General features: G+C 44.3%; 1 protein-coding gene across 5 annotated transcripts in view; it reads left to right on the forward strand.

The window, feature by feature from the left end:
* Window positions 1–3,167: 3,167 nt before the first annotated feature.
* The window catches only part of RGS3 (regulator of G protein signaling 3), a 151,674-nt gene continuing 129,650 nt past the window's right edge, over window positions 3,168–25,191 (forward strand). For 3 of the 5 annotated variants that reach the window (XR_014825149.1, XM_003480580.5, XM_084992048.1), the window contains exon 1: window positions 21,540–21,856. Coding sequence is in view for 3 of the 5 variants with exons in the window: in XM_003480580.5 (XP_003480628.5) it covers window positions 21,778–21,856 (79 nt within the window). In the remaining 2 variants the exon portion in view is untranslated. Of the gene's footprint in view, window positions 3,274–20,013; window positions 20,189–21,539; window positions 21,857–25,191 lie in introns of those variants that run through there. The other 2 variants (XM_084992040.1, XM_084992027.1) reach the window with 2 other exon arrangements.

Consider the following 25,191-nt stretch of genomic DNA (forward strand, 5'->3'; position numbering starts at 1 on the left):
TATGTGGTAGGAGACGCATATTAACCTGAAAGAGTCTCAGGATCCAGTTCCTAAGTTACTAAGTCTGCAGGAAAGTTTCAGTGATGCTCATAAAGACTCAGAATTTCAGTGTCTTGGAGTCCTTTGCACTTGGTTTTTGGGAGGATTTTTTAAAATGTTTTTGTCTTGGGAGTTCCCGTCATGGCTCAGGGGTAAGGAATCTGACTAGTATCCATGAGAATTCTGGTTTGATCCCTGGCCTCACTCCGTAGGTTAAGGATCTGGCGTTAGGAGCTGTGTCCGTAGGTTAAGGATCTGGCATTAGGAGCTGTGGTGTAGGTTGCAGATGTGGCTCAGATCTGGCATTGCTGTGGCTGTGGCATAGGCCGGCAGTTGCAGCTCCGATTAGACCTGTAGCCTGGGAACTGGCATATGCCATAGGTGCGGCCCTAAAAAGTCAAAAATGTTTTTGTCCTTAAACTTTTTTTTCTTTTCTAAGGATCACACCTGTGGCATGTGGAAATTCCCAGGCTAGGGGTCAAATCAGCTGTAGCTGCCGGCTTACGCTACAGCCACAGAAGTGTGGGTTTTGAGCTGCGTCTGTGACCTACACCACTGCTCATGGCAACACTGGATCCCCAACCCACTGATCGAGGCCAGGGATCCAACCCGAGTTCTCATGGATACTAGTTGGATTCATTTCCACTGCACCACAACGGGAACTTCATCCTTAAACCTTTTAAGATAGGAAAAATTCAAAATTATGTAAAAGAGGAAAATGTAATGAAACTCTCATCTTCTCAGCACTTTAGATTAGGGTAATAAAAGCCTGGGCCCCAAGCCCCGTTGGCTAAGGGCAGCTGGGGCCTCAGTATTCCCAGCAGTTCTGGACTCAGGGTCAAGCTTCTAGCCTCTACCTATGGGCTATTCTTAACAGAACTTAGCCTCAGCAACAGGTAGCTAGTGGCAGGATGAGAAATGATGACATCCTGTTCCTCCTGGGAAGTAGCCTTCTGACTTGGAACTAGGTGAGAGGGAGCCCTGTGTCCTTGGGCTGCAGCAGTCTGGTATAGAGTTGTCTCATTGAAGTGGGGGGTGAAGGGGAGGGAATGGGCCTAGGGTCACAGGCCGTAGACTTTTGCAGTTCTTACTGAAGTTTGGTAGATCTCTTGAACAAATGTTTCTTTCTTTGTTGCATGCTCTTATTTTTATTTTTATTTTTTTTTGTCTTTTTGCTTTTTCTAGGGCCACTCCAGCGGCATATGGAGGTTCCCAGGCTAGGGGTCCAATCGGAGCTGTAGCCACTGCCCTACGCCAGAGCCACAGCAATATGGGATCTGAGCCGCGTCTGCAGCCTACACCACAGCTCATGGCAATGCCAGATGCTTAACCCACTGAGCAAGGCCAGGGATCAAACCTGCAGTCTTATGGTTCCTAGTTGGATTTGTTAACCACTGAGCCATATGGGAATTCCTGTTGCATGCTCTTAGAGCCATTTCCAGAGACTTAAAATGATTTTCATTAGTTTTCCTGGAGAGCTGTTTGTGGAGCTCCTTGCATTGTGAGGCTAGAAGTGAAGCTCTGGACTGGGCCTGAGAACTTTTCTTAAAATAGAGAATTCACCCCTCATCAATTATTTGGTTACCCTAAGTATGGTTTGTACAGGAAAGGCAGATTCAGTGTTCAACTCCTTTTTGACATTGTCTCAAGACAGACCAAATAAGAAAGCTAAAACTGCTGCCTGTCCATTCTTCTTCTTTTCCAAGCCAAATCAAAGTTACATGACACCAGCAGTTCCCGTGTGGCTCAGCAGGTTAAGGATCTGGTGTTGTCACTGCTGTGGTGCGGGCTCAATCCCAGGCCTGGGTGTGGACAAAAAAAATGTTATATGACATCTTTTGTGTTATTGGACTGAACTAAACTGAAAGCTGAATCCTCACGGTGAGAGGAATCCAAGAGGCATTATGTGGGCTGTTATTCCTAATAATTCTTTCTCAAATGTACATTACATTGCAGCAGGACTTCTGTGGGCTAAATTAAAAATTTACCACTTTTCCCATTTCTCCTTAGCCTAGCTCCAAACCTGTCCTCCAGAGCAAACCCAGTTTCCAATGGTCAATAGTGGGGTTGAGGATGGGCGGGGCCGAGCTTTCATTTGCTCATTTTATCTGAAGACTCAGAGACAGGAAGGTCTAACTATTTTATAACTAATTCAACTCCTGTACCTAGTAAAACAACTCCCAGAAATTGGCATATTCTTTTAAGTCCTGCAGATTATGACAAAGTTACCCTTTGAATCATGACATATTTTGAGTGTGGAGATATTTGCTACCTGGATACTGGCCTTTGCTTCTGTTTTCAAAGAGAGAAAAAATATTATAGGCTGAAATTTGTTTCATCTTTGGTAGGCCAATCCCTCAAATTTATATAACCACAAACAGAATTTAGGGAGATATAATCTACATCCCACATTATGGGTTTCAAGGCAATTTGTACCCACTGTTTTGATTGGTTCTCTGGCCAACTCTTTCGATAGATGTGGATTGTTTCTGTTTTATTTATTTATTTATTTATTTATTAATTATTATTATTATTATTTTTGTCTTTTTGCCATTTCTTGGGCCGCTCCCGTGGCATATGGAGGTTCCCAGGCTAGGGGTCGAATCGGAGCTGTAGCCGCCAGCCTACGCCAGAGCCACAGCAATGTGAGATCCGAGCCATGTGTGCAACCTACACCACAGCTCACAGTAACGCCAGATCGTTAAGCCACTGAGCAAGGGCAGGGATCGAACCTGCAACCTCATGGTTCCTAGTCGGATTCGTTAACCACTGCGCCATGACGGGAACTCCCCTGTTTTATGGTTTAAGGAAACTGAGGCTCAGAATACAGGGCTGATGCGAGTCCATTTGGGGCCTTTGGGTGAAATTAAAAAGCACCCTTTAAGACATTTTACTACTATCTGCTGAAAAATTATTTCAATGAATATACAAATCTATGGTGATTACGATTTGAACAACACCCCTAAACTGGGCTACAACTTGCACAACAGCACCTAGTGGCCTTGCTGGAGAGGTTAAATAATTTGCCAGAAACCAAAGGCCAGCAAGTGAGGGGGTTGGGCCTTGAACCTGAGTCCTCGCTCTTCTTGTCCACTGTGTTTGATGCCTCTCCGATTCCCTCTCTTTAGGCACAGCCGACAGTCATAATCAGAAAGGAAGAATTGACTGGTGGGGAAGAGCCCTCATGAACCCTTTGCTTCAGCCTCTCAATGTTCTGAGAGATAGAGGATCCAGGTAATTGTTGCTAACTGCCATTTCCCCACTATCTGGGCCGTGGCAATCAGGAGAATTAAGGCCCAAGAGCCAGGAGGCTCCAGCCAGCATTGCTTGGGGATCCGCTCTACACACTTAAGCAGACAAAAGGACCGAAGACTTAGTCTGTTCGAATGTTGTCCTGGAAGCCTTATGATCCTAAGAAACTAAACTCTGGTTTCGTATTTTTCTACTTTCTTTGTGATCTTTACTAGGGACCAGCCACTTTTGGGTGGTTTTCTGAGCATACTTCCCAAGGACACCTGGCCCAGTGTAACCTGTGCGCAGAAGCAGAGTCAGTGAAGGCATCTTCAGACATTCTATGTCCACAGTCTCCTTGGAGAGCCAGCTGTCTTTTATTTTGGTATTGGTCCTGACATCTAGGGTAGCAGACTCTGTTCTTCACCGTTTTTGGATTATAAAAAGCTCCCTTGGATGGGAGGGAGTCAGGGTTTTATTCATGGTGGCAGTGACACTTAAAAAAAATCAGCTTATTCAGAGTTCCCATCGTGGCACAGTGAAAAATCTGACTAGGAACCATGAGGTTTTGGGTTCAATCCCTGGCCTTGCTCAGTGGGTTAAGGATCTGGTGTTGCCGTGATCTGTGGTGTAGGTAGCAGACGTGGCTTGGATCCAGTGTTGCTGTGGCTCTGGTGTAGGCTGGTGGCTACAGTTCCTATTTGACCCCAGTCTGGGACCCTCCATATGCCGTGAGTGCGGCCCTAAAAAGAAAAAAAAAAAAAAAAGAGGCATCTGGGGAAAAATTTGTAAATTTTCTCTTTCAGTTGCTACAAGGCACCAGGGTATGAAATTTATTTACTCTTTTTTTTTGGGTGCACTTCGGCATGTGGATGTTCCTGGACTAGGGATGGATCCCCGCCAGAGCCACTGCAGTAAGGATGCTGGATTCTTAACCTGTTGAGCCACAAAGGAACTCCCTGATTTGCTCTTCTGTTTATGCATTTACTTAAAAACATTAAGTTCTTATTGTATGTTAGAGAAGCAGTCCCTAGATTATCTTTAGATAGAGAAAGGAAACGTTCTGGAGAGATGGAGGGAGTTGTTCCCAGGAACATAACTAGAAATTTTACTGGATCAAATGGTAAAGTTTTTTGAGACCACTAGGTGGAGATGTTACATTATGAAAATGATACTCTAGAAGAGTCTTAGACTGGAGGCCTCTGGTCATTTTCAAGACTGTATATACATAGCCAGAGAGACTTCTTTGTGAGTAAATAGAGGAAAAGCCACATTTCGCTCTTTACATATGTGATCCATTTTAAATGTTCAAGGGGACCAGAAGCTCCTGGAGCCGGGGCTGTGTCTCTTGTTGTCGTGCTCATAGCCCCAGGTTATATATAGTCCTAGCATGCAGTAGATACTCAATAAATACAATAAATAAATAAATGAATGAGTTACCCTTTAAACAATTCAGATTGTCATTGGAAGAACCATTTTAAGAGTGTGGAAAATTCTAGAGCCTGCACAGAGAACTAGAATTGGGGGAATTTGGATCCTGACAGATCATCTATTGGTCAGAGACTCAGGGAGGCAACATTTGGGAAGATGGAAATACCCAAAGCAATCTGAGGCTCTTATATTGCTTTGCATCTCCTGAATTTACCTTTTTAAAAATTTTTTATTTTATTTTTATATATTTTTTATTACTCAAATGAATTTATCACATCTGTAGTTGTATAATGATCATAACAATCTGATTTCACAGGATTTCCATCCCACAGCCCAAGCACATCCCCCACCCCCCAAACTGTCTCTTCTGGAGACCATAAGTTTTTCAATTTCTGTGAGTCAGCATCTGTTCTGCAAAGAAGTTCATTTTGTCCTTTTTTTTCAGATTCCACATGTCAGTGAAAGCATTTGATGTTGGTGTCTCATTGTATGGCTGACTTCACTTAGCATGATAATTTCTAGCTCCATCCATGTTGCTAAAAATGCCGGTGTTTCGTTTTTTTAATGGCTGAGTAATATTCCATTGCGTATATGTAACACATCTTCTTGATCCAGTCCTCTGTTGATGGACATTTAGGTTGTTTCCATGTCTTGGCTATTATAAATAGTGCTGCAGTGAACACTGGAGTACATGTGTCTTTGCGAGTCATGGTTTTCTCTGGATAGATGCCCAGGAGTGGGATTGCTGGATCAAATGGTAGTTCTATTTTTAGTTTTCTGAGGAATCTCCATACTACTTTCCACAGTGGTTGCACCAATTTACAATCCCACCAACAGTGTAATAGGGTTCTTTTTTCTCCATACTCTCTCTAGCACTTATTGTTTATAGACTTTTGGATGATGGCCATTCTGGCTGGTGTAAGGTGGTACCTCATAGTGGTTTTTATTTGCATTTCTCTAATAATGAGTGATGTTGAACATATTTTCAAGTGTTTTTTGGCCATCTGTATGTCTTCTTTGGAGAACTGTCTGTTTAGATCTTCTGCCCTTTTTTTGGATGGGGTTGTTTGTTTTTTTTTGGTATGGAGCTGCAGAAGGTGTTTATAAATTTTGGAGATTAATTCCTTGTCAGTTGATTCACTTGCAAAGATTTTCTCCCATTCTGTGGGTTGTCTTTTAGTTTTGTTTAGGGTTTCCTTTGCTGTGCAGAAACTTTTCAGTTTGATTAGGTCCCATTTGTTTATATTTGTTTTTATTGTCAATACTCTAAGAGGTGGATCTGAGGAGATGTTGCTGTCATTTATATCAAACTCCTCTAAGAGTTTGATAATGTCTGGTCTTATATCTAGGTCTTTAATCTATTTGGTGTTTATTTTTGTGTATGGTGTTAGGGAGTGTTCTAATTTCATTCTTTTCCATGTGGCCATCCAGTTTTCCCAGCACCACTTATTGACCAAGCTGTCCTTTCTCCATTGTATATCCTTGCCTCCTTTGTCATGGATTAGTTGGCTGTAGGTGCATGGGTTTAATTCTGGGCTTTGTATCCTGTTCTACTGATCTATATTTCTGTCTTTGTGCCAGTACCATACAGTTTTGATGATTGTTTCTTTGTAGTATAGTCTGAAGTCCAGGAGCCTGATTCCTCCAGCTCCATTTTTCTTTTTCAGGATGTCTTTGGCTATTCTTGGTCTTTTGTGCTTTCAAACAAACTTTAAAATATTTTGTTTGAATTCTGTGAAAAATGTCCTTGGTAATTTAATAGGGATTGCATTGAATCTGTAAATTGCCTTAGGTAGTATAGTCATTTTGATAATATTAACTCTTCCAATCCATGAGCATGGTATATCTTTCCATTTATTTGTGTCATCTTTGATTTCTTTCATCAGTGTCTTATAGTTTTCAGAGTACAGGTCTTTTGTCTCTTTAGGTAGGTTTACTCCTAGGTATTTTATTCTTTTGGATGTGATGGTAAACAGGATTGCTTCCCTAATTTCTTTTTCTTCTCTTTCATTGTTAGTGTACAGAAATGCCATCAATTTCTGTGTATTAATTTTGTATCCTGCGACTTTGCCAAATTCGTGGATGAGCTCTAACACCTAAATTTATCTTGATGATATTTCACTTGTTTAATATAGGGGAGGTATAAATCAACAAATTCAGGGTTTTTTTTCCCTTGAATCTGTATTACTTTTTTTTTTTTTTTTTTTTTTTTTTGCTTTCTAGGGCCACATCTGTGGCACATGGAGGTTCCCAGGCTAGGGGTCCAATCAAGAGCTACAGCCTCCAGCCTATACCACAGCCACAGCAACATCAGATCTGAGCCATGTTTGCAACCAAAACCACAGCTCATGGCAATGCCAGATCCTTATTAACCCACTGGGCGAGGCCAGGGATTGAACCTTCGACCTCCTGGTTCCTAGTTGGATTCGTTTCTACTGTACCATGATGGGAACTCCTTGAGTCTCTATTACTTTTAACTATGGTTCTGTCTTGGAATGGATCTCCAAAAATAATTTACTCTTCTCTGCCTCTCCTACATTTGTTCCTGCAGTAATTTATTTGTTGTTCATTTATTCATTCCACAAATATTAATTGAGCACCTATTATGTACAAAGCACTGGCCTAGGCTGTGTGATCATCTCTGACCTTTTCCTCTCACGGCCTCTTTGAGTTCAGTTAATCAGCAAACCCAATTGGCTATAAGCACCCAATGCATGCTCCTCTGTTTCTTCTGCTCTTACCTAGTCCACGCCTCCATCTTCTTTCACCTGGGTCACCGCATCAACCTCGGATCTTTACTGCTCCCTTTCATTCTCCCATCTTGCCAACGTGAAAATGTAATCATGTTACTCCTTTCCCCAAAACTCCCCCTTGCCCCCAGGATCAAACCCAACCTCTTTTTCTTTGTAGGGCTGTGACCTGGTTGGGCCCTACTTGTCTTCCTCAGTCCCATTTCCCCCAACTTTCACCTCATTCTCCAGCCATGTTTTTTTTTTTTTTTCTTTTGATTTTTTTAAAGTTCTATTGAAGTCTAGTTGATTTCCAAGGCTGTGATCATTTCTGCTGTACAACAAAGTGATTCAGTTATACATGTACACACGTCCATGATCTTTCAGATTCTTTTCCCACATAGATTATCACAGATTATCACCCATAGATTGTCACGTTGGGTAGAGTTCTCTGTGTTATACAGTAGGTCCTTTTTTTTTTTTTAAATAATCCCTGTCCTCTGTTACCTTCAGACTGCCCCCCCCCATTATTTTCCCTTCAACCTGTAAAGTTCTGTATTTCTTCCCTTCTTTTTTTTTTTTTTTTTTTTTTTTTTTTTTTTTTTTTTTGGTCTTTTTGCTATTTCTTGGGCCGCCCCTGCGGCATATGGAGGTTCCCAGGCTAGGGGTTGAATCGGAGCTGTAGCCACCGGCCTACGCCAGAGCCACAGCAACGCGGGATCCGAGCCGCGTCTGCAACCTACACCACAGCTCACGGCAACGCCAGATCGTTAACCCACTGAGCAAGGGCAGGGACCGAACCCGCAACCTCATGGTTCCTAGTCGGATTCGTTAACCACTGCGCCACAACGGGAACTCCCTCTTCCCTTCTATCTAATGACTTTCTACTCATTCTTTAGGTGTTGGCCTGCAAGTTACTCTTTTGGAAAGCTTTTTCTGACCACTTTCAAGGTGAGAGCTTTCCCTTTTCCTCTCATAGCCTCTGTGGGGTCCACAGCTTGTCCATTGCCACCTTCCACTGCCAGACTATCAGTTCTGTGATTGGCATCTGTCTTCACTGTAAATCTTTAGCACCTGGTTGAGTGCCTGGCACATTTAAATGCTCAGTAATATATGCTGAATGAGTGAATGAATAAAAAACATGTGTGACATACTCCCTTTCTTTGGGGTGCATATGATGTAGCAATGTGAGCTGAGGGGACAAAGAAGGAGCTACAGGGGTGAGTTGAGGAAGGGGCACTTTGGATGCTACCATCTGAGGCTGGGTTAGGTTTTGGCAAGTGGAGATGTTTGTGGAGGTGGCCTTTTGGTGAAGTGAAGTTATGCAGGTGGGAAAAGTGTGAGGGATAGTCAAGGGGTGTGGTGTTCCTATCTGGGGAGAGTGGAAGGTAGGACTGGAGACAGCTTGTGGCTTGGTTGAGTGCTGGACTGGACAGAATGGACTCCATGTGATAGCATCATTGATAGATTTTGAATAGAGGTGAGATAGGACTGAAATTAAGCTTTATTTATTTATTTTTAAATGAGATTACTTGGGCTCTTTTTTTTTTTTTTTTTTTTTTTAGATTTTATTTTATTTATTTTGGTCTTTTTAGGGCCACACTCGTGGCATATGGAAATTCCCAGGCTAGGGGTCTAATGGGAGCTGTAGCTGCCAGCCTGCGCCAGAGCCATAGCAACGCCAGATCCGAGTCGCATCTGTGACCTACACCACAGCTCATGGCAATGCTGGATCCTTAACCCACTGAGCGAACCCGAAACCTCATGAATCCTAGCCAGATAGGTTTCTGCTGAGCCACAATGGGAACTCCAAAAATAGTGCTTTAGAAAATGTGAATCTAGGAGTTCCTGTCGTGGTGCAGTGGTTAATGACTCCGACTAGGAACCATGAGGTTGCAGGTTTGATCCCTGGCCTTGCTCAGTGGGTTAAGGATCTGGCGTTGCCATGAGCTGTGGTGTAGGTCGCAGACACAGCTCGGATCTGACGTTGCTGTGGCTCTGGCATAGGCCGGTGGCTACAGCTCCGATTAGACCCTTAGCCTGGGAACCTCCATATGCTGAGGGAAGTGGCTCTAGAAAAGGCAAAAAGACAAAAAGACAAAAAAAAAAAAAAAAAAAAAGGAAGAAAAGAAAATGTGAATCTCATGGCACCGGAACATCAATGGAGAGAGACCAGCAAGATCAGTGAGACCAGTTAGGAGGCTTTCATAAAAGTTAAGACGGCAGGTGACCTGAGCCTGGATCACATAGGTAGCAATAAGAAATGGAGACAGAGGGCTGTTGTACCAAGGAAGACTAAAGAAGAACCTGGAAAGTGGAAAGAGAGTGAGGGAGAGAAAGGAGTCAGAATTTTCAGCCTGATTCAGTGAGGCGCTGCCTCTATCAGAAATTGTGCAGTCAAAAGAAGAACCAGTTTAAGGAGCAATAAAGGGGTTCGTTCATCAAACCTTTACAATGGAGTTCTTGCTACCTATGCTTTTTACTTATGGAAATTCAGTCCGTGTAGGGGGCCAGAAAATGAAGCACAAGTGGGCGGGAGTGACAGGATATAATGCAGCTGGTGGGGGCTCTTCCGGTTCTGCACTCAGTGAAAATACATCCCAGAGGGAGTGCAATATGGGGAAGGTGAATTTGCTGTTCCCCTTTCAATTTACAACACTATGTACATTTTATGGGTGACTGAGGGCTTATTTGAGGGCAATTTTGACTGTTTACAATCTTATGCTTTACATGCTGATTTTTAGATCTGAATTCCCTGACAAGATTTGCCCTTTTATTTTTTATTTTTATTTTTTGCTTTTTAGGGCCACACCCACAGCACATGGAAGTTCCCAGGCTACGGGTCGAATCAGAGCTACAGCTGCCGGCCTATGCTGACCTACACCACAGTTCACTTGCAATGCGGGATCCCCAAACCACTGAGCGAGGCCAGGGATCAAATCCACATCTTCATGGATACTAGTTGGATTCATTTCCACTGCGCCACAACGGGAACATCAAGACTTGCCTTCTTAAAATGTGTGCCAGGTGCTCAGCTGGGCAGTTGGCAGTCACTAAGAAGACACATCTCGGTCACTGCATTAGAGTTGCTCACAGTGTAGTTGGGTAGAAGGACGTGAAAGCAGACCATTAGGGCTACAGTGTAGGTGAGTGATCAGGGAGAGGGTGGGTGCAGAGAAGAAGGAGACTGTTGGTTAGTGTGTCAACGCAGAGGTGGCCCAGGAGCCCTGGTGTGGGAGGGAAACCTGGGAGTCATCATCCGAACAAGTAGGCGAGACTGAAAATGGGAGTGGATGAGATCTCAGAAGGGGAGAATATTGAGGAAGGAAGGAGACTGAAGGGCACAACTGGGTAACACGCTCTTATTGGAAGGCAGGAAGAGCTGTGAAATAGAGGAATTATCAGAGAAGTGGGAGAGAAACTAAAGCAAGGAGGTGAGGACTAAGAAGAGGCAAGCGATTTTCATAATGAGGAAGTTGACAGTGACTTTACAGTGACTGTTAAGAGCCTGGAAGCAAAGGGAATACATGCTACTTCTCTCAGTTACAGCTCCAGTAAAACCAGCCTGAATCAATTCCCTAGTTCCCAATGAAATTCCCGGAGAATATTTGGGAATCTCTGGATGCCCTGACCTCTGTCCCCTGCAGGATCTGCTGCTGTCCACTGGAAGGTACTTCGTCATCACAGTACATTGAGCCAGAAAAGGGCTTTGCTCTCCATAAGCCTTATAGTCAAGCTTTGAGTATAATCAAGCTAAGCCACAGATCTCAGCTGTGGTTGTTGCCTTTTATACTAAACATATCTATATTATTTTCTTTCATCAATAGAATCCACATTCCCATATGACTGCAAATGCTAACTTGCTAATAGCTTCCCTAGGGTTTGCTTCTTGCAATTACCTCATCAGAATTTCGACAAGGCAACAAGGAACAATTTTTTTCCAGGTTGCAGGGAGCTATGGTATTTTTTAGTTAGTGGTTCTTTATCCCAGCTATATTGTTCTTTTAAAGAGATTTAAATAGTAAGAAAAAAACTCTCCTTTATATGTACCCACATAGTTACCATTTCTGGTGTTCGTTCCTTTTGTAGATCAGGACTTCCATATGGTATTGTTTTCCTTCTGCTTTTGAAAGACTTCAGCATTTCTTGTAGTGTAGGTTTGTTGATGATCAATTCAATCAGCTTTTGTAAATCTGAGACAATCTTTAATTTTGGCCTTCATTTTAAATGATGTTTTTGCTGGGTAAAGTATTTTAGGTTGGCAGTTTTCTTTTCCTATACTTTAAAGTTGTTGCTTCACTGCTGTCTTGTACATATTTGTGATAAGTTCAATGTCATTCTTATCTTTATTCCTTTGTATATAATGTGGTATCTTCTTCCTGCTTTCAAGATTTTTCTCTTTGTCACTGATTTTAAGCAGTTTGATCATGATGTGCTTTGGTATAGTTTTCTTCTGCCTGGGGTTCATTGAGCTTCTTGAATTTTGGGTTTATAGTTTTCATCACATTTGGGAAATTTCCACCCATTACTTCTTAAAATATGTTTTCTTTTATTTATTTATTTGTCTTTTTGCCATTTCTTGGGCCGCTCCAGCGGCATATGGAGGTTCCCAGGCTAGGGGTCGAATTGGAGCTGCAGCTGCCGGCCTACGCCAGAGCCACAGCAACGCAAGATCCAAGCCGTGTCTGCAACCTACACCACTCACGGCAACACCGGATCGTTAACCCACTGAGCAAGGGCAGGGATCGAACCTGCAACCTCATGGTTCCTAGTCGGATTCGCCAACCACTGCACCATGACGGGAACTCCTTAAAATATATTTTCTATCACCTATTGCTGAAAATTGTCCCACAGCTCACTGATGCTCTGTTTTTTCTTTTGTGTGTGTGTGTCTTATTTTGGATGGTTTCTATTGCTATGTCTTCCAGCTCACTAATCTTTTTTCCCCTACATTAATTTGGAATGTTAATTCCATCCTGTGTATTTCTTTATCTCAGACATATTTTTTTTACCTCCAGATGCTTGATTTGATCTTTTTCATATCTTACATGTCTCTATTTATATGATTTTCAAGTGCTTCTTGAACATATAAATGCAGCTAAGGTAACTATTTTAATGTGCTGTCTACTGATTCCATCACCTATGTCATTTCTGGATTGGTTTCAATTGATCTTTCTTCTCATTATGGGTCACATGTCCCTGCTTCTTTGCATGCCTGGTAACTTTTAACTACCTAGACATTGGAATTTTGCCTTGTTGGGTGTTGGATATATTTGTATTCCTATATGTATTCTTAAGCTTCTTTTGGAATGGAGTTAGGCTACCTGGAAAGCTTTTGATGTTTTTGGGTCTTGCTTATTTTTTTTTTTTTGTCTTTTGTCTTTTGTCTTTTTGAGGGTTGCACCTGCGGCATATGGAGGTTCCGGCTTATGCCAGAGTCACAGCAACATCAGATCTGAGCCACGTCTGCCACCTACACCACAGCTCACGGCAACGCTGGATCCCTAACCCACTAAGCGGGGCCAGGGATTAAACATGCAACCTCATGGTTCCTAGTCAGGTTTGTTTCTGCTGCGCCAAGATGGGAACTCCCGGGTCTTGCTTTTAAGATAAGGAACAGAGCACCATTTAATCCAGGGCTAGGCATTCCCCACAACTGAAGAAAAACCCTTCTGAGTACCAACCCAATGCCCCATGAATTAGAAGGTCTTTCCACTTTGGCTGATAAGAATCCTGGTCCTGTGAGAACTTCAAAAATTTTCCCTCCGGAGTTCCTGTCGTGGCGCAGTGGTTAACGAATCCGACTAGGAACCATGAGGGTGTGGGTTCGATCCCTGCCCTTGCTCAGTGGGTTAACGATCCGGCGTTGCCGTGAGCTGTGGTGTAGGTTGCAGACGAGGCTCGGATCCCGCGTTGCTGTGGCTCTGGCATAGGTCGGTGGCTACAGCTCCAATTAGACCCCTAGCCTGGGAACCTCCATATGCCGTGGGAGCGCCCAAGAAATAGCAACAATAACAACAACAACAACAACAACAAAAAGACAAAAAAGACAAAAAAAAAAAATTTTCCCTCTAACCCTTTGGGGTTTGGGGTGGTTCTTTCCCCATCCTCATTGTACTTTCCTAACACCTATGAGTTCATCAGCACTTAACTGAAGTCTTGCCAGGAGACCCTTTGCAGATCTCAGAAGCTCTCTGTGCAGCTCTTTCCTCTCTGGTGCCCCCCGCCCCTGTGAGTTCTAGCTGTGTTGGCTTCCTGAACCCCTCAACTTAGAGTCTAGGAGTTGGCCTCTTCCTTTTAGAAAGTCTCTCTAGGCAACTAGCTGAGGCAATCATAGGGCTCACCTTGTTGGTTTTGTTTTTCAGGGATCACCATCCTTTGTTACTTGATGTCTAATTTCTTTTTAGGGCCACACCCACAGCATTTGGAGGTTCCCAGGCTAGGGGTTGAATCATAGCTGCAGCTGCCATAGCCACAGCAACACCAGATCTGAGCCACATCTGCAACCTACACCATAGCTCAGGGCAACACCAGATCCTTGGCCCACTGAGCAAAGTCAGGGATTGAACCCTAATCCTTGTGGATACTAGTTGGGTGCTTAATCTGCTGAACTACAGCAGGAACTCCCATTTGTCTAATATCTTGAAAACTGTTGTTCCATATATTTTGTCAAGTCTTTTAGTTGTTTCAGGTGAGAGGGAAAATCTAGTCCCTGGATTGGATCCATTCCCAAGATGTTACTCCATCTTGGCAGGAGGCAGAAGTTTATATTGTGTTTTAAGTTTGGAAAACTTTAGAGGGCCTCTGGAGCCCTAGTCTATGCCAAGCCAAGTTGCTTGTTATCAAGTCAGGAAAAGGGGGCTTCTTGAAGAGGCTAAAAGGGCTGCCAATATAACTACAAGGAAATTAAACCATTTTTTTTCTTATGCTTTTCTTTTCTGTCAAGTCTTTGGCTTTTATCATTGGACCTAACTTACTATCTCACATTCCTTTGGCAGTGAAGTTTTTATTCTCTTCTACTTTGAAACAATATCTCTCAGCTCACTTGAAATCTTGAATTTTTTTAACTTGGTTCCCACTTAGACCCTATTTGTGTATTTAGGTCAGCAAAGGCTTCTACATCTGAGGCTGATTAAAGTTTCTCAGTGGTATTTACAGCAACCAGCATCTGCTCCTGCAGAGAACCACTAACCCAAGATACCGTGTTTTACCTTGAAGATGAATTGCAGACATACTTTTAAAAGGCAAATTCTGCATTTCAAGGGTGAAAAATACCAGTTAACAAAACATTCCAGCTGGTTAAATTTAGGACAAGAAAAAAAAAAAAAAAAAAAAAAAGACTTGACCCAAGAATATTTTCTGGCTTTGAGCCCAGGGTATTTTTCCTTTTGGAGTGCATTTGGTACAGTTTCATTCATGTGGAGCTGTTGCCTCCAAGCATTTTATTCTGGGATGGAAGGTCAACAATGATTGTCTGTTGCTAAATCCAACGGGACTCTTCTCAATAATTAACCTACGTGACCTCTCAACAGTATTTGAGATTGTTGACTATTATCTCCTTAATACACCCCTGGTTTTCCTTCTCCCTTTCCAGCCTTTCTTCCTTTGTCTGTCTTTTCAGTTGGTACTCTTCTTGGGTCTTTTCTGAGCCTTCTTCTTATGTGAAGCATTCTCTTTGGGCTCTCTTATCCATGCCATGGTTTCACTGGGAATTAATTCCTAAATCTGTATTTTCAGCCTAAGAATTTTTCCTGAACTTATGTCCAGTATATTCAACAGTCACTTGACATCTTCACTTGGACAGCAAGTAAGTGACTCAACCTTTGTAGGCTCATAGTTGAGCTCACTGAGTCTTCCCTCAGTCTGGCCCTTCCTCTCATGTTTTCCATCTCTTAAAAGGCACTTCTGAGCAGCTTACTTCTCAAGCCAGGATTCCTTGCCTTTCACCTTCCGATCAACCACTAAGTCCTGTTGAGTCCACCTTTCACCCTCCCTATGGCTACTACAATTTTTTTGCTTGGACCACAGGAAAAGACTTTATCTAACAGTACTTTCTGCTTCCAACTCTCATGCTACCCCTTCACCCTCCGAATCCATTTTTTATTCTCTAGCCAGGGTGATCTTTCTAAAACACAAAACCTTTTGGGATCTGGCTTAAAATCTTTTGACGATTGCTCTACCCTTAGGATAAAACCCAAGCTCCTTTTAATAATATGTGAAGCCCTGTATGATGTTTACCTTCTTGCATGTTGATCCTTCCCTCACACTCTAAGTTTCCTGCCATGCTTTCCATTGTTCCTCAACTAACCATGTAATGCTTCTCTCATTTTTTGGCCTTGAGAGAAAAATGGCCAAAGGGTTACAGGCCTGTAACCCTTCCTTCACCTCCTTGGTTTGGCTAAAGCATCCTTCAGGTCACTTTCTTTGAGAAATCTTCTCATCTTGTTCTGCTCAGCTCCCCAGACTGAGAGCGATGTTAATCTGTGTTTTTGCAGGTTGCCATGTTTTCTCCATTGTAACACTCATCCAATTTTCCACCAGACTGTAGGCTCCAACTTGTTCACTTCTGTGTGCCCAGTGTTCAGTGTCTGGCTTAGCACAACATAGGTATTTAGCTTAGCAAACACTGGCTGAATTTAATTTTATTGTGTTAGTAGCTATGGAGGTCTCAGCCCCAATAGTTTGTAGCCTCACCACTCTAAGCAGGAAGATTAGTGTGAAAGATGACATTCTGTGGTGGTTCTTTGGCTGGATTCTTATTTCTCCACTGTTTATTTACTACCTAGCAACCTGATTCATTTAATGACTCTGAACCTTAGTTGTCTCATTTATAAATACAAATGCTGGAACTTCCTGAAGGCAAATGGTGGGATGATTTTTTTTTTCCTTTTTTCGGTTACTAGTATTTTATACATTAGTCAACTACATTTTCTCTCTTGTGTAATGATTATTCATGTTGTTTGGTACATTTATCCTTTCTTACTGATTTGTAAGACTTCTTTGTAAGTATATAAATATTTACTATATCTTTTATAAATGCTTTAAATTCATTTTTTACTTTAAAATTGTTATTTTTTATGGCCATGGAAAATCTTTTATTTATTTTCAACCATTAAAAAATGAAAACCCATTCTTAGCTTACCATACAAACATAGGTGGCAGGCCAGATTTGGCCTGTAGGTATAGTTTGCCAACCCCTGCACTAATATGTTCATTAAATTTGAGCACTCTTTCCATTCCTGGAATAAATACCACTTGAATCTATCATGAATATACTGCTGGATTTGATTCGCTAATGTTTTACTTAGGATTTTTGTGTCTATACTCATAAGTCAGATTGGTCTAGAAGAGATTTCAAACTAGTTATAGGACAGAGATATATTTTATTTGGACTACATAATATTTTTAAGAATTTGAATGAATAGCCAATATTAAAAAATTGGGAGATGTTATATTAAAAATGAGAGATTTTCTGGCCTTTTTTTTTTTTTTTTTTTTAGGAATGTGTCAAAACTGGGAGACTGTGGGCCTAGTTTTGTCACATTTTTGTAGATCTTTATCTATGTGTTCTAGTTCATTAACTTCTACTCTTACTTTTATCTTTGACCTTTGGCCTATAGTTTTCTGTTGCTAACCTTACCTCATTTTTATCTTTGCCTAGCCTTGTATCTAGTACTGACAAATCTTCCAGTTTTTTCCCCCCTAGTTCTGAAACAGTTTTGAATTACACAGGCATTATTTTTTTCTTGAAGATCTAGTAGAATTGGCCTCTAAAACTATCTGGGTCCTCCATAATTTTAGTCAGGTAGTTTTTTTTTTTGTGTGTGTGTGTGTTTTTGGGGCTGACCTGTGGCCTATGGAGGTTCCCAGGCTGGAGGTCAAATTGGAGCTGTAGCTGCTGGCCTATACCACAGCCACAGCCACCCGAGATCTGAGCCTCATCTGCGACCTACACCACAGCTCACGGCAATGCTGGATCCTTAACCCACTGAGCAAGGCCAGGGGTCATAGATGCTAGTCAGATTCGTTTCCGCTGAGCCATGGTGGGAACGCCTTTTCTTTCTTTTTTTTTTTTTTTTTTTTTGGTCAGGTAGATTTTTGATTTCCTTTTGTGTTTTATCTATGGTTAGTGATGTATTAAAAATTTCAAACTCTTGTATTAGTTTTAGTAATTAATACTTTCTAGAAAAGCATCATCTACCCCCACCCCCCCGTTTTCAAATTTACAGTAGGGTTACAATGGTTTTCTCTTATAATTTAAGGAATTACCTTTGTATCTTGGCTATCTTTCTCTTTCCTAAACTTATTTATTTGTAGTTTTCTTGAAAAATGTTTTTGTTCAGAGTTCTGTTTTATTGGTCTAGAACCAGGCTATGGTTTTATTGTTGAAGTCTATTTAAAAATTTTTTTTCAACTTTAATCTTATTTTCCTTTAAAATTTTCATCTGAACTAGCTGTTCCTCTTCCAACTTTTTGAAATGAGGCTTTAGTTTAAAAAAAATTTGAGGAGTCCCCTTGTGGTGTAGTGGGTTAAGGATCCTGCCTTGTTACTGCAGTGACTTGGGGGGCTGCTGTGGTGTGGGTTCAGTCCCTGGCCTGGGAACTTCTGCATGCTGTGGGTGTGGCCAAAAACAAATTGAAAATCATTCTTGTTTTCTAAATTAAATCGTGTTTTTCTGCCTGAATTTTCTATTCTGTTCCATTGATCTGTTTATCTTCTTTCTAGTGCTACATTATTATAATACTATTTAACATCTGGAAGTCCTGGTCCCCTTTATTATTTTTCAAAATTGTTTCGGATATTGGGCCAGATGATATCTTAAAGACACTAAGTTTCTTTGACAGCTAATATGGAAATGCACCCAAATTCCATTAGTCCCTTCCCTCCAAACCCAAGTAGTCTATTCTTCTAGATTCAGAGTCAGTCTTAAAAATTGCGTATAGTCAATCTTTATATGTGGATGGCATATATTACATTTAAGTGGTTTTGTGCATGTGTGTATGGATGTGTGTGTCTGTGTAATGTATGTCTGTGTGCACAGGATGCATATATCCTCTGTAGGGTGTGATTTTATATATATATATATATATATTTTTTTTTTTTTTGGTCCTTTTTTGTCTTTTCTAGAGCCACACCGGTGGCATATGGAGGTTCCCAGGCTAGGGGTCCACTCGGAGCCGTAGCTGCCAGCCTACACCACAGCCACAGCAACGTGGGATCCAAGCCGCGTCTGCGACCTACACCACAGCTCACGGCAACGCTGGATCCTTCACCCACTGAGCGAGGCCAGGGATCGAACCTGCAACCTCATGGTTTCTAGTCGGATTCGTTAACCACTGAGCCATGACGGAAACTCCTGATTATATATTTGTATAAGATGTGGTTGTGTTGTGTTTGTGTGAGGTGTGTATGTATATGGTATGTTTTTGTATCTGGTGTATTTGTGAATGTACATGTGGAGTGTTATGTATGTGTATGTGTGCAGAGTGTGTTTACATTGTGTAGGTAGTATGTTTATGTGTGTGTGGAGTGTGTGAGTGAAAGAGGGATATTGAGGCCCATGGCCAGGGGGTGCTAGGGTATTCAGGGCATGTCAGAGAACCGGGTTTGGCCTTCAAACCCCCTTTAGGAGAAAGCAGGGCCATAAACCTGGACCCTTTCTGGATGTCCCCTGTAGACAGTTGTTTGGGTTAATAGGGCCAGTCTGTCCTGCAGTAGCACTGCCCAGGCTCCCACTCACCTCTGTTCTACTTCTCCTGAGAAAAGAGCGACCTGCCCCTTTAAGAGAAGGAAGCTTCCAGTACTCTCCTAAGGGGCCTTACTGTTGTGGTGAGGGTGGTAGAGGTGGTGCCACCACGGGAGCCTGATCAGTATCAGAGTCAGGCCCTGGGGTCTCCCAACTAAATGGATTAGCAGCTGAGTAGGGCAGAAGGAGTTGGGAGGGAACCTGCAAGGTTGTGCAACCTTTGTCCTGAGTGGGGGTGAAGTGCCCAGTGTGGGCCTTGGGCCACATACACATAATACAGCCGCCCAGCTCTCCTGCTGGGTTCTCCCCTCCTGGATGTGCATCTGCAGGCTGCTCACAGCTTCCCAAGTCCAAGGTGGTCATCTTAGTGCAGGAGCTGCAGTGGTCCCTGGCAGAGCTGTAAAGGGGCCACTGTCACCTTGGGCACATCACTTTCCCCTTCGTAGACCCCCCTTTGCTCAGGCTCCTGAATATCCTACTGTTTATTTATTTATTTATTTGCTTTTTAGGGCCGAACCTGCGGCATATGGAGGTTCCCAGGCTGGGGGTCCAATCGGAGCTACAGCTTCTGGCCTATGCCAGAGCCACAGCAACTTGGGATCCGGGCCACATCTGCAACCTTCACCACAGCTCATGGCAATGCTGGATCCTTGACCCACTGAGTGAGGCCAGGGATCGAACCTACCACCTCATGGTTCCTAGTCAGTTTTGTTTCTGCTGTGCCACGACGGGAACTCCAAGAATATGGTACTTTTAAATTCCTACTTGGAGTGAACCCCCTCTCAGAGGGCATTCTCAGGCCACACCTGACTCATGCTCCTGTCTTGCTCCTGCAGATCTATAGCACCTCCAGCCTCAGTGTCCTGTCTGCCTCCTGTGGCTTGAGCCAGAGGTTGCCTATTTTCCCTGACTGGATGGAGCGGCAGAGCCAGGGCACCTCCCTGCACAGAAAGGATGCTTGGACTCAGACGTCCCCAGCCAGGAGAAGGATCAGGCATGCTCAGGGTGCAGGTAACTCTGTCTGCCATTGGGCTGAGGGGGTGGGGAGGCGGTGGAAAGCAGAGCAGCGCTTCACAACGCACCAGGATTCAAACAATCCACTGGCCTTTATGTGACTCATTTGTACTTGACCACTGGTTTGCCGATTTCTGGGCTCCTTCTCCAGTTTCTACTCCCTGCTTGTCCAGCTGGCCCTGTGGTATCTAGTTTTCTTACCTGCCTCAAGAAGGCAGGTCTGTCACCTGCATTTGTTGTTGGCCATGGGCTGGGTGTGGAGGCCAAGGAAGAGCAAAAGGAGGATGGCCTTTGGGGCAGACAGGCCTGGGTTCAAATTTCAGCTCTGCCGTCCATCCTTGGACAAGTCACCTATCCTCTTTATGTGAGATTCAGATTTATCCCTGGTAAATTGGGGTTAATACTTCCTAGGGTTACCTTGGAGATTAAATGAGGTGTGTGTGAACTGCCCAGCTCAGGCCCTGGCACTTGGTCCTCAATACATACAACTTTTCTCCCCACTCTCTCCTGCGTCCCCCAATGTTGTGTGGCTCACTTGAGCGGATCACTGAGTCACAAATATCCATTTGGCAGCTTCTGACACTTCCCATTTTTGGATTTACATAAGACCAGCAGCTTTCCCTCCACAGCAGCAACACTCAGAGTTGCTGAGCAGATGTCTTGGTGTGAAACTGCTCCCAGGAGGCATCCCATGAATGTTTGCCGACAGAGCAGCGCAGGGGCTGACCCTCCTTTTAGTTCTGCCTCCTTGCGCCAAGCTCCAGAGGGTGAAAGCGCCTATCCACCACATACTGTGTTGTGCATTTTTGTCCCCTCAGATGCTGGGGGCCTGTCCTCCTGTTTCCCAGGACCGGCTGCAGATGGCGGGGCCAAGAGGCTGCTGGAGGAAACTGCTCTGGTCTAGACCTGTGCCAGGCTGCTCATCTGAGAGAAGGCTCAAGAAAGAGATGGAGGGGCCAGGGTTAGGGAAGGGCCTGCAGCCTGGTGGGGGAGCGTGAGCCGGGCGTGGAGAGCCATTTTCCAAGACCCACAGTACTGGGCCAGAAGGGTGCTCCTCTGCCCTTACTTGGGTCGCATGATTACAGGTCTGAGCTTCAAAGCAAGTTGCAAACATGGCTAATTGCTGGCTTGGGGGAGCTGGGCGAGCAGGCTAAGCCCATTGAGTAGGCGCGCCAGGGGCCTCAGGCCTGGCATGGGACTGGCACTCGCAGCCCGGAGCGGTCCCAGAGCCACGAGATCTGGTGGGGCCGCCTGTCCTGCTGGCTTCTCGGGGAAGACTGCCGTCCTGGCCGCGGTGGCTGCCCCTCCAGATGGGTCGCAGGCGCCTCCTCCCCTCGGCGGCGGCGGCGGCGGCGGCGGCGGTGGCGGCGGCGGCTGCTCGGTCAGGTGGAAATCTCCCCATTCAAACCCGCGCGGGCCAATCAGGGCCTGGCGCGGCCGCCGGTTCAAATGCTCGCAGCAGCCTCGCGCGCCGCCGGCCGGAGACACTGGCGGGGGCGGGTGAACCTGCTGCCTCGGTTACTGGGAGCAACACAGACGCCTCAAGTTACAGGCGCCCCAGCCCAGCCTGAGCCGGGGCCATTGCCATGGAGCGCTCCCTGCACCGCGTCTCCCTCGGGAGCCGGCGCGCCCACCCGGGCTTGTCCTTCTACCTCAGCACTTTTGGTAAGTGCCCGCGGCGGCCGCCGCCAGGGGCTGCTTCACTCTGCTGGCAGCGCGCAGAGAGGACAACCCTCACGGTGACAGGGGAGGCAAGGAGCAGCCATCCTTCTGTTTTGGGTCACCTGCTCTGGCCCCTTCCTCCCGTAGTCGCCCAGGAAGGGCTCATGGCCAGGCTCAGACCCAGCAAGCCATGGGGCACCACCTGCTGCCTGGCCACTGGTGCCAAGTGCAGTTGGTTCTGCCTGGCTTGGCTGGAATAATCATGCCCCACTTAATCTTTCAGAGACTGGGTTTGCCACCACTGAGTTTCCCACTGACAAGCAGCTCAGGATTAAATCAAGGCCTCGTTGCTCCTTCTTGAGATCTCCTGGGTCCTCTTTCCTTTGGCTCAGGGACAGAACAGGTGCTGGGTCAGCCCAGATGGCCTTGGCTTCCTGTGGGCTCACCTTGGGGTTGCAGTGTGATGGCTTCAGTGGATGCCTGACCCACAGCAGAGATAAGAGATTCTTTCCTCTGGGAGTAGCTGGGCTTCCAGCAGTGTCACAGGGCTGCCTTGGGGCCTTGAGGCGGAAAGAAGTGGGCAGTAGGCTCCTGCTTTCAAACCCCTAGGTAGCAGGACAGGTTCCCCCAAATAACAGCTGGGCAGCAGCTGCCCCGGCGGTGTGGACAAACCTGGCCTTCCACGTCTCCATGGTAAAGATAATCTGCCCGGTCCTAGAATACAGCTTCTTACAGCTCTTGTTTCCCCACTGGTTCTGTAATTCCCTGGGGGGAGGAAGTTATGTTTCCTCTGTGAAGGCTTGAGATCCAGAGAGGAAGGTCTCCCATCGAGCCAGTTGCTGAGTTGGTACCTGGGCTCAAGCCTTCTGCAATGATATGTCCAGCAGACACACAAACTTGTAAACAATTTTCTTTATGAAGGTTGGAGCGGTTATTGCAACATAAGTGGACTTTGCCCACATTTCAAAGACAGAGCACCTAAGGAGTTACTTCCTCCCAGGGCTTCTGGCTCTCCCACTCTCAGGCTAACCTCTGTGGGCTCGCTTGGCTCTTCACCACCTGCCTTCTCTAGGGCCGGGGGAAGGATGGAAAAGCAGTGGCTTGGCCCCTGGAAATGGCCTGTGGTCCGGCATCCTGGAATTCATGGGTCCAGTTGGGGGAGGATAACAATCAGAGTAATTATTAGCCACTCTTTGTTGCACGTTCATCATGTGCCATGCTTTGTGCCAACGGCTTTCCCTGCATCATCTCATTTAATTCTTCCAACCCTTGGAGGCAATTCCTATTAACCCTACAGGGATGTTGAGACTCTACCAGATAGGGGAGGTTGCCAGGATAGTCTGATTTGGTTGGGTGGTCAGGAAAGAGTGTCAGAGAGCTGTGAGGCTGTGTTACCTTAGCTGTGTGCTGATCAAAAAGTAGAAAATCCTTTTCCTTGTTTTTTCCTCCTTATTATCACTGTAAGATGTATTCATTGTTGAAAACTTAGTGAAAAGGAGAAAGCGGAAAATCACCTGTAATCTGACTCCCCAGAGAAAGCCATTGTTAGCATGATTTATATCCTTCCAGATTTATTTCTATGCGTCTGTCTGTGCCTGATTTTAGCCATATTGGGATCCTATTGTGTATCCGGTTTGGTAACCCATTTCTTTTCCTTACTGGTATGATGTGACTATTTCCTTGTATCAGTCCATATTCTTTTGTTGAGGTAATGTCCCTGCCAGATCTGGGAAGTTGGGGTGTGTGTGTGTGTGTGTGTATGTGGGGGGGGGGGTCCAGCCCAGCAGGGAGTGGATGCCCTGCCCAGCCATGGCCTCTGGGCGGGGTTGGGTGGGTATTAGGGGAGGTTGCCACTTGCACCAGTGACTGTGACCTGAGTGTGCAGCGGGCAGGCAGGGACCTGGTCGGGTGGAGAGCCTCCTGCTGCATATATGCAGCTCCTCTCAGATTTCTCCAACACTGGAAGAGCTCTCTCCTGTTTCTTGCATTAAGTCTGTTTCCTTGACAAAGGCCATCGTCCCTTTCCAAGCTGCTGATTATCTTCATGCACTGAGCGATCTTTGCTGGTCTGCTTGTACTTAAAGAGTCTTATCGGTGGTTATCAAACCTGGCTAATTATCAGAAACACCTGGAGAACCTGTTAAAAATACAGATTCCTAGGATCTTTGCCCAGATATCCAAGTTCAGCAGGTCTGGGCTGAAGCCAGAGCGTCAGTAATTTTAAGAAGTCAAGAAGTATTTTGATCATCAGCTAGGTTTGGAGGCTAAGGATTCAGAGTCAGCTTTGACAGTCAGTGTGGACTCCCTTAAAATGATGGGTTTTGCTAAGTTTTCTTCAATTTGTTGGCTTTTTCCCCAGCATGGCAGGTAGTTCCTGGCCTTCAGCAATGGACTTTGTCCTGGTAGAGCCAGATGAAGCTGCTGCCTGGCTGGCAGCTTCCTGAGCTCAGTTAAAAGGAGCTAAATTTCCAGCAACTCTGGAATGATAAAGAAACAAAATTGTTTGGATTAGAATTCCTTTCAGAGAGAACACTATATGGAATATGTTGTGGTTTTTGTATTTGTGTACGTGTGTGTGTTCATGTGCATGAGTACAGCTCCTTGTCCCCCAATAAGGGGCAACATCAAGTAACGTTAATTGGCTGTAATTAAGTTGCCTTCTGAGGAGGGGGCCTGGTTTCAGGGGAGGGGAGTAAGTAAACTGGAGCTCAGAGCAACTAATCCAAAGGGCTTTTTATTCATAAGAAATGATATGATTTGAAGAAGCCATTGTAGATGCACATGAGTTTTTTTTTTTTTTCTTTCAGGATTATCTATTTTAATTTTATCAGTATATTTGTTGACTAAAAATAGCTTTATTGAGATATAATTCACATATATACAATTCACTCATTTAAAATATATAATTAAATGGCTTTCAGCATATTCATAGAGTTGTGTAACCATTACCACAGTCAATTTTAGACCATTTTTATCATCTCAAAAAGAAATACTATACCCCTGATTCCCAGTGCCTTCAACCCCCCAGCTCTAAGCAATCACTAATTTACTTTCTGTCTCTATAGATTTGCCTATTCTGGGCATTTCATATAAATAGAATTGTATAGTGTGTGGTCTTTTGTGACTGGCTTCTTTCACTTAGTATATTTTCAAGGTTCACTCATGTGGTAGCCTGTATCAGTACTTTATTCATTTGAGGGCTGAGTAGTAGTCCATTGTGTGGATATGCCACATATTGTTTATGCATTCGTTGATGGATATCTGGATTGTTTCCATATTTTGGCTGTTATGAATATTGCTTTGCTGTGAACATTCATGCACGAGTGTTTGTGTGAACA

The sequence above is a fragment of the Sus scrofa genome, chromosome 1 (genome assembly GCF_054392235.1).
Source record: "Sus scrofa isolate SSC_HxYL_T2T_F1_AM1 chromosome 1, Sscrofa_HxYL_maternal_Yorkshire_Landrace_v2.0, whole genome shotgun sequence".
Classification (NCBI taxonomy): Eukaryota; Metazoa; Chordata; class Mammalia; order Artiodactyla; family Suidae; genus Sus; species Sus scrofa.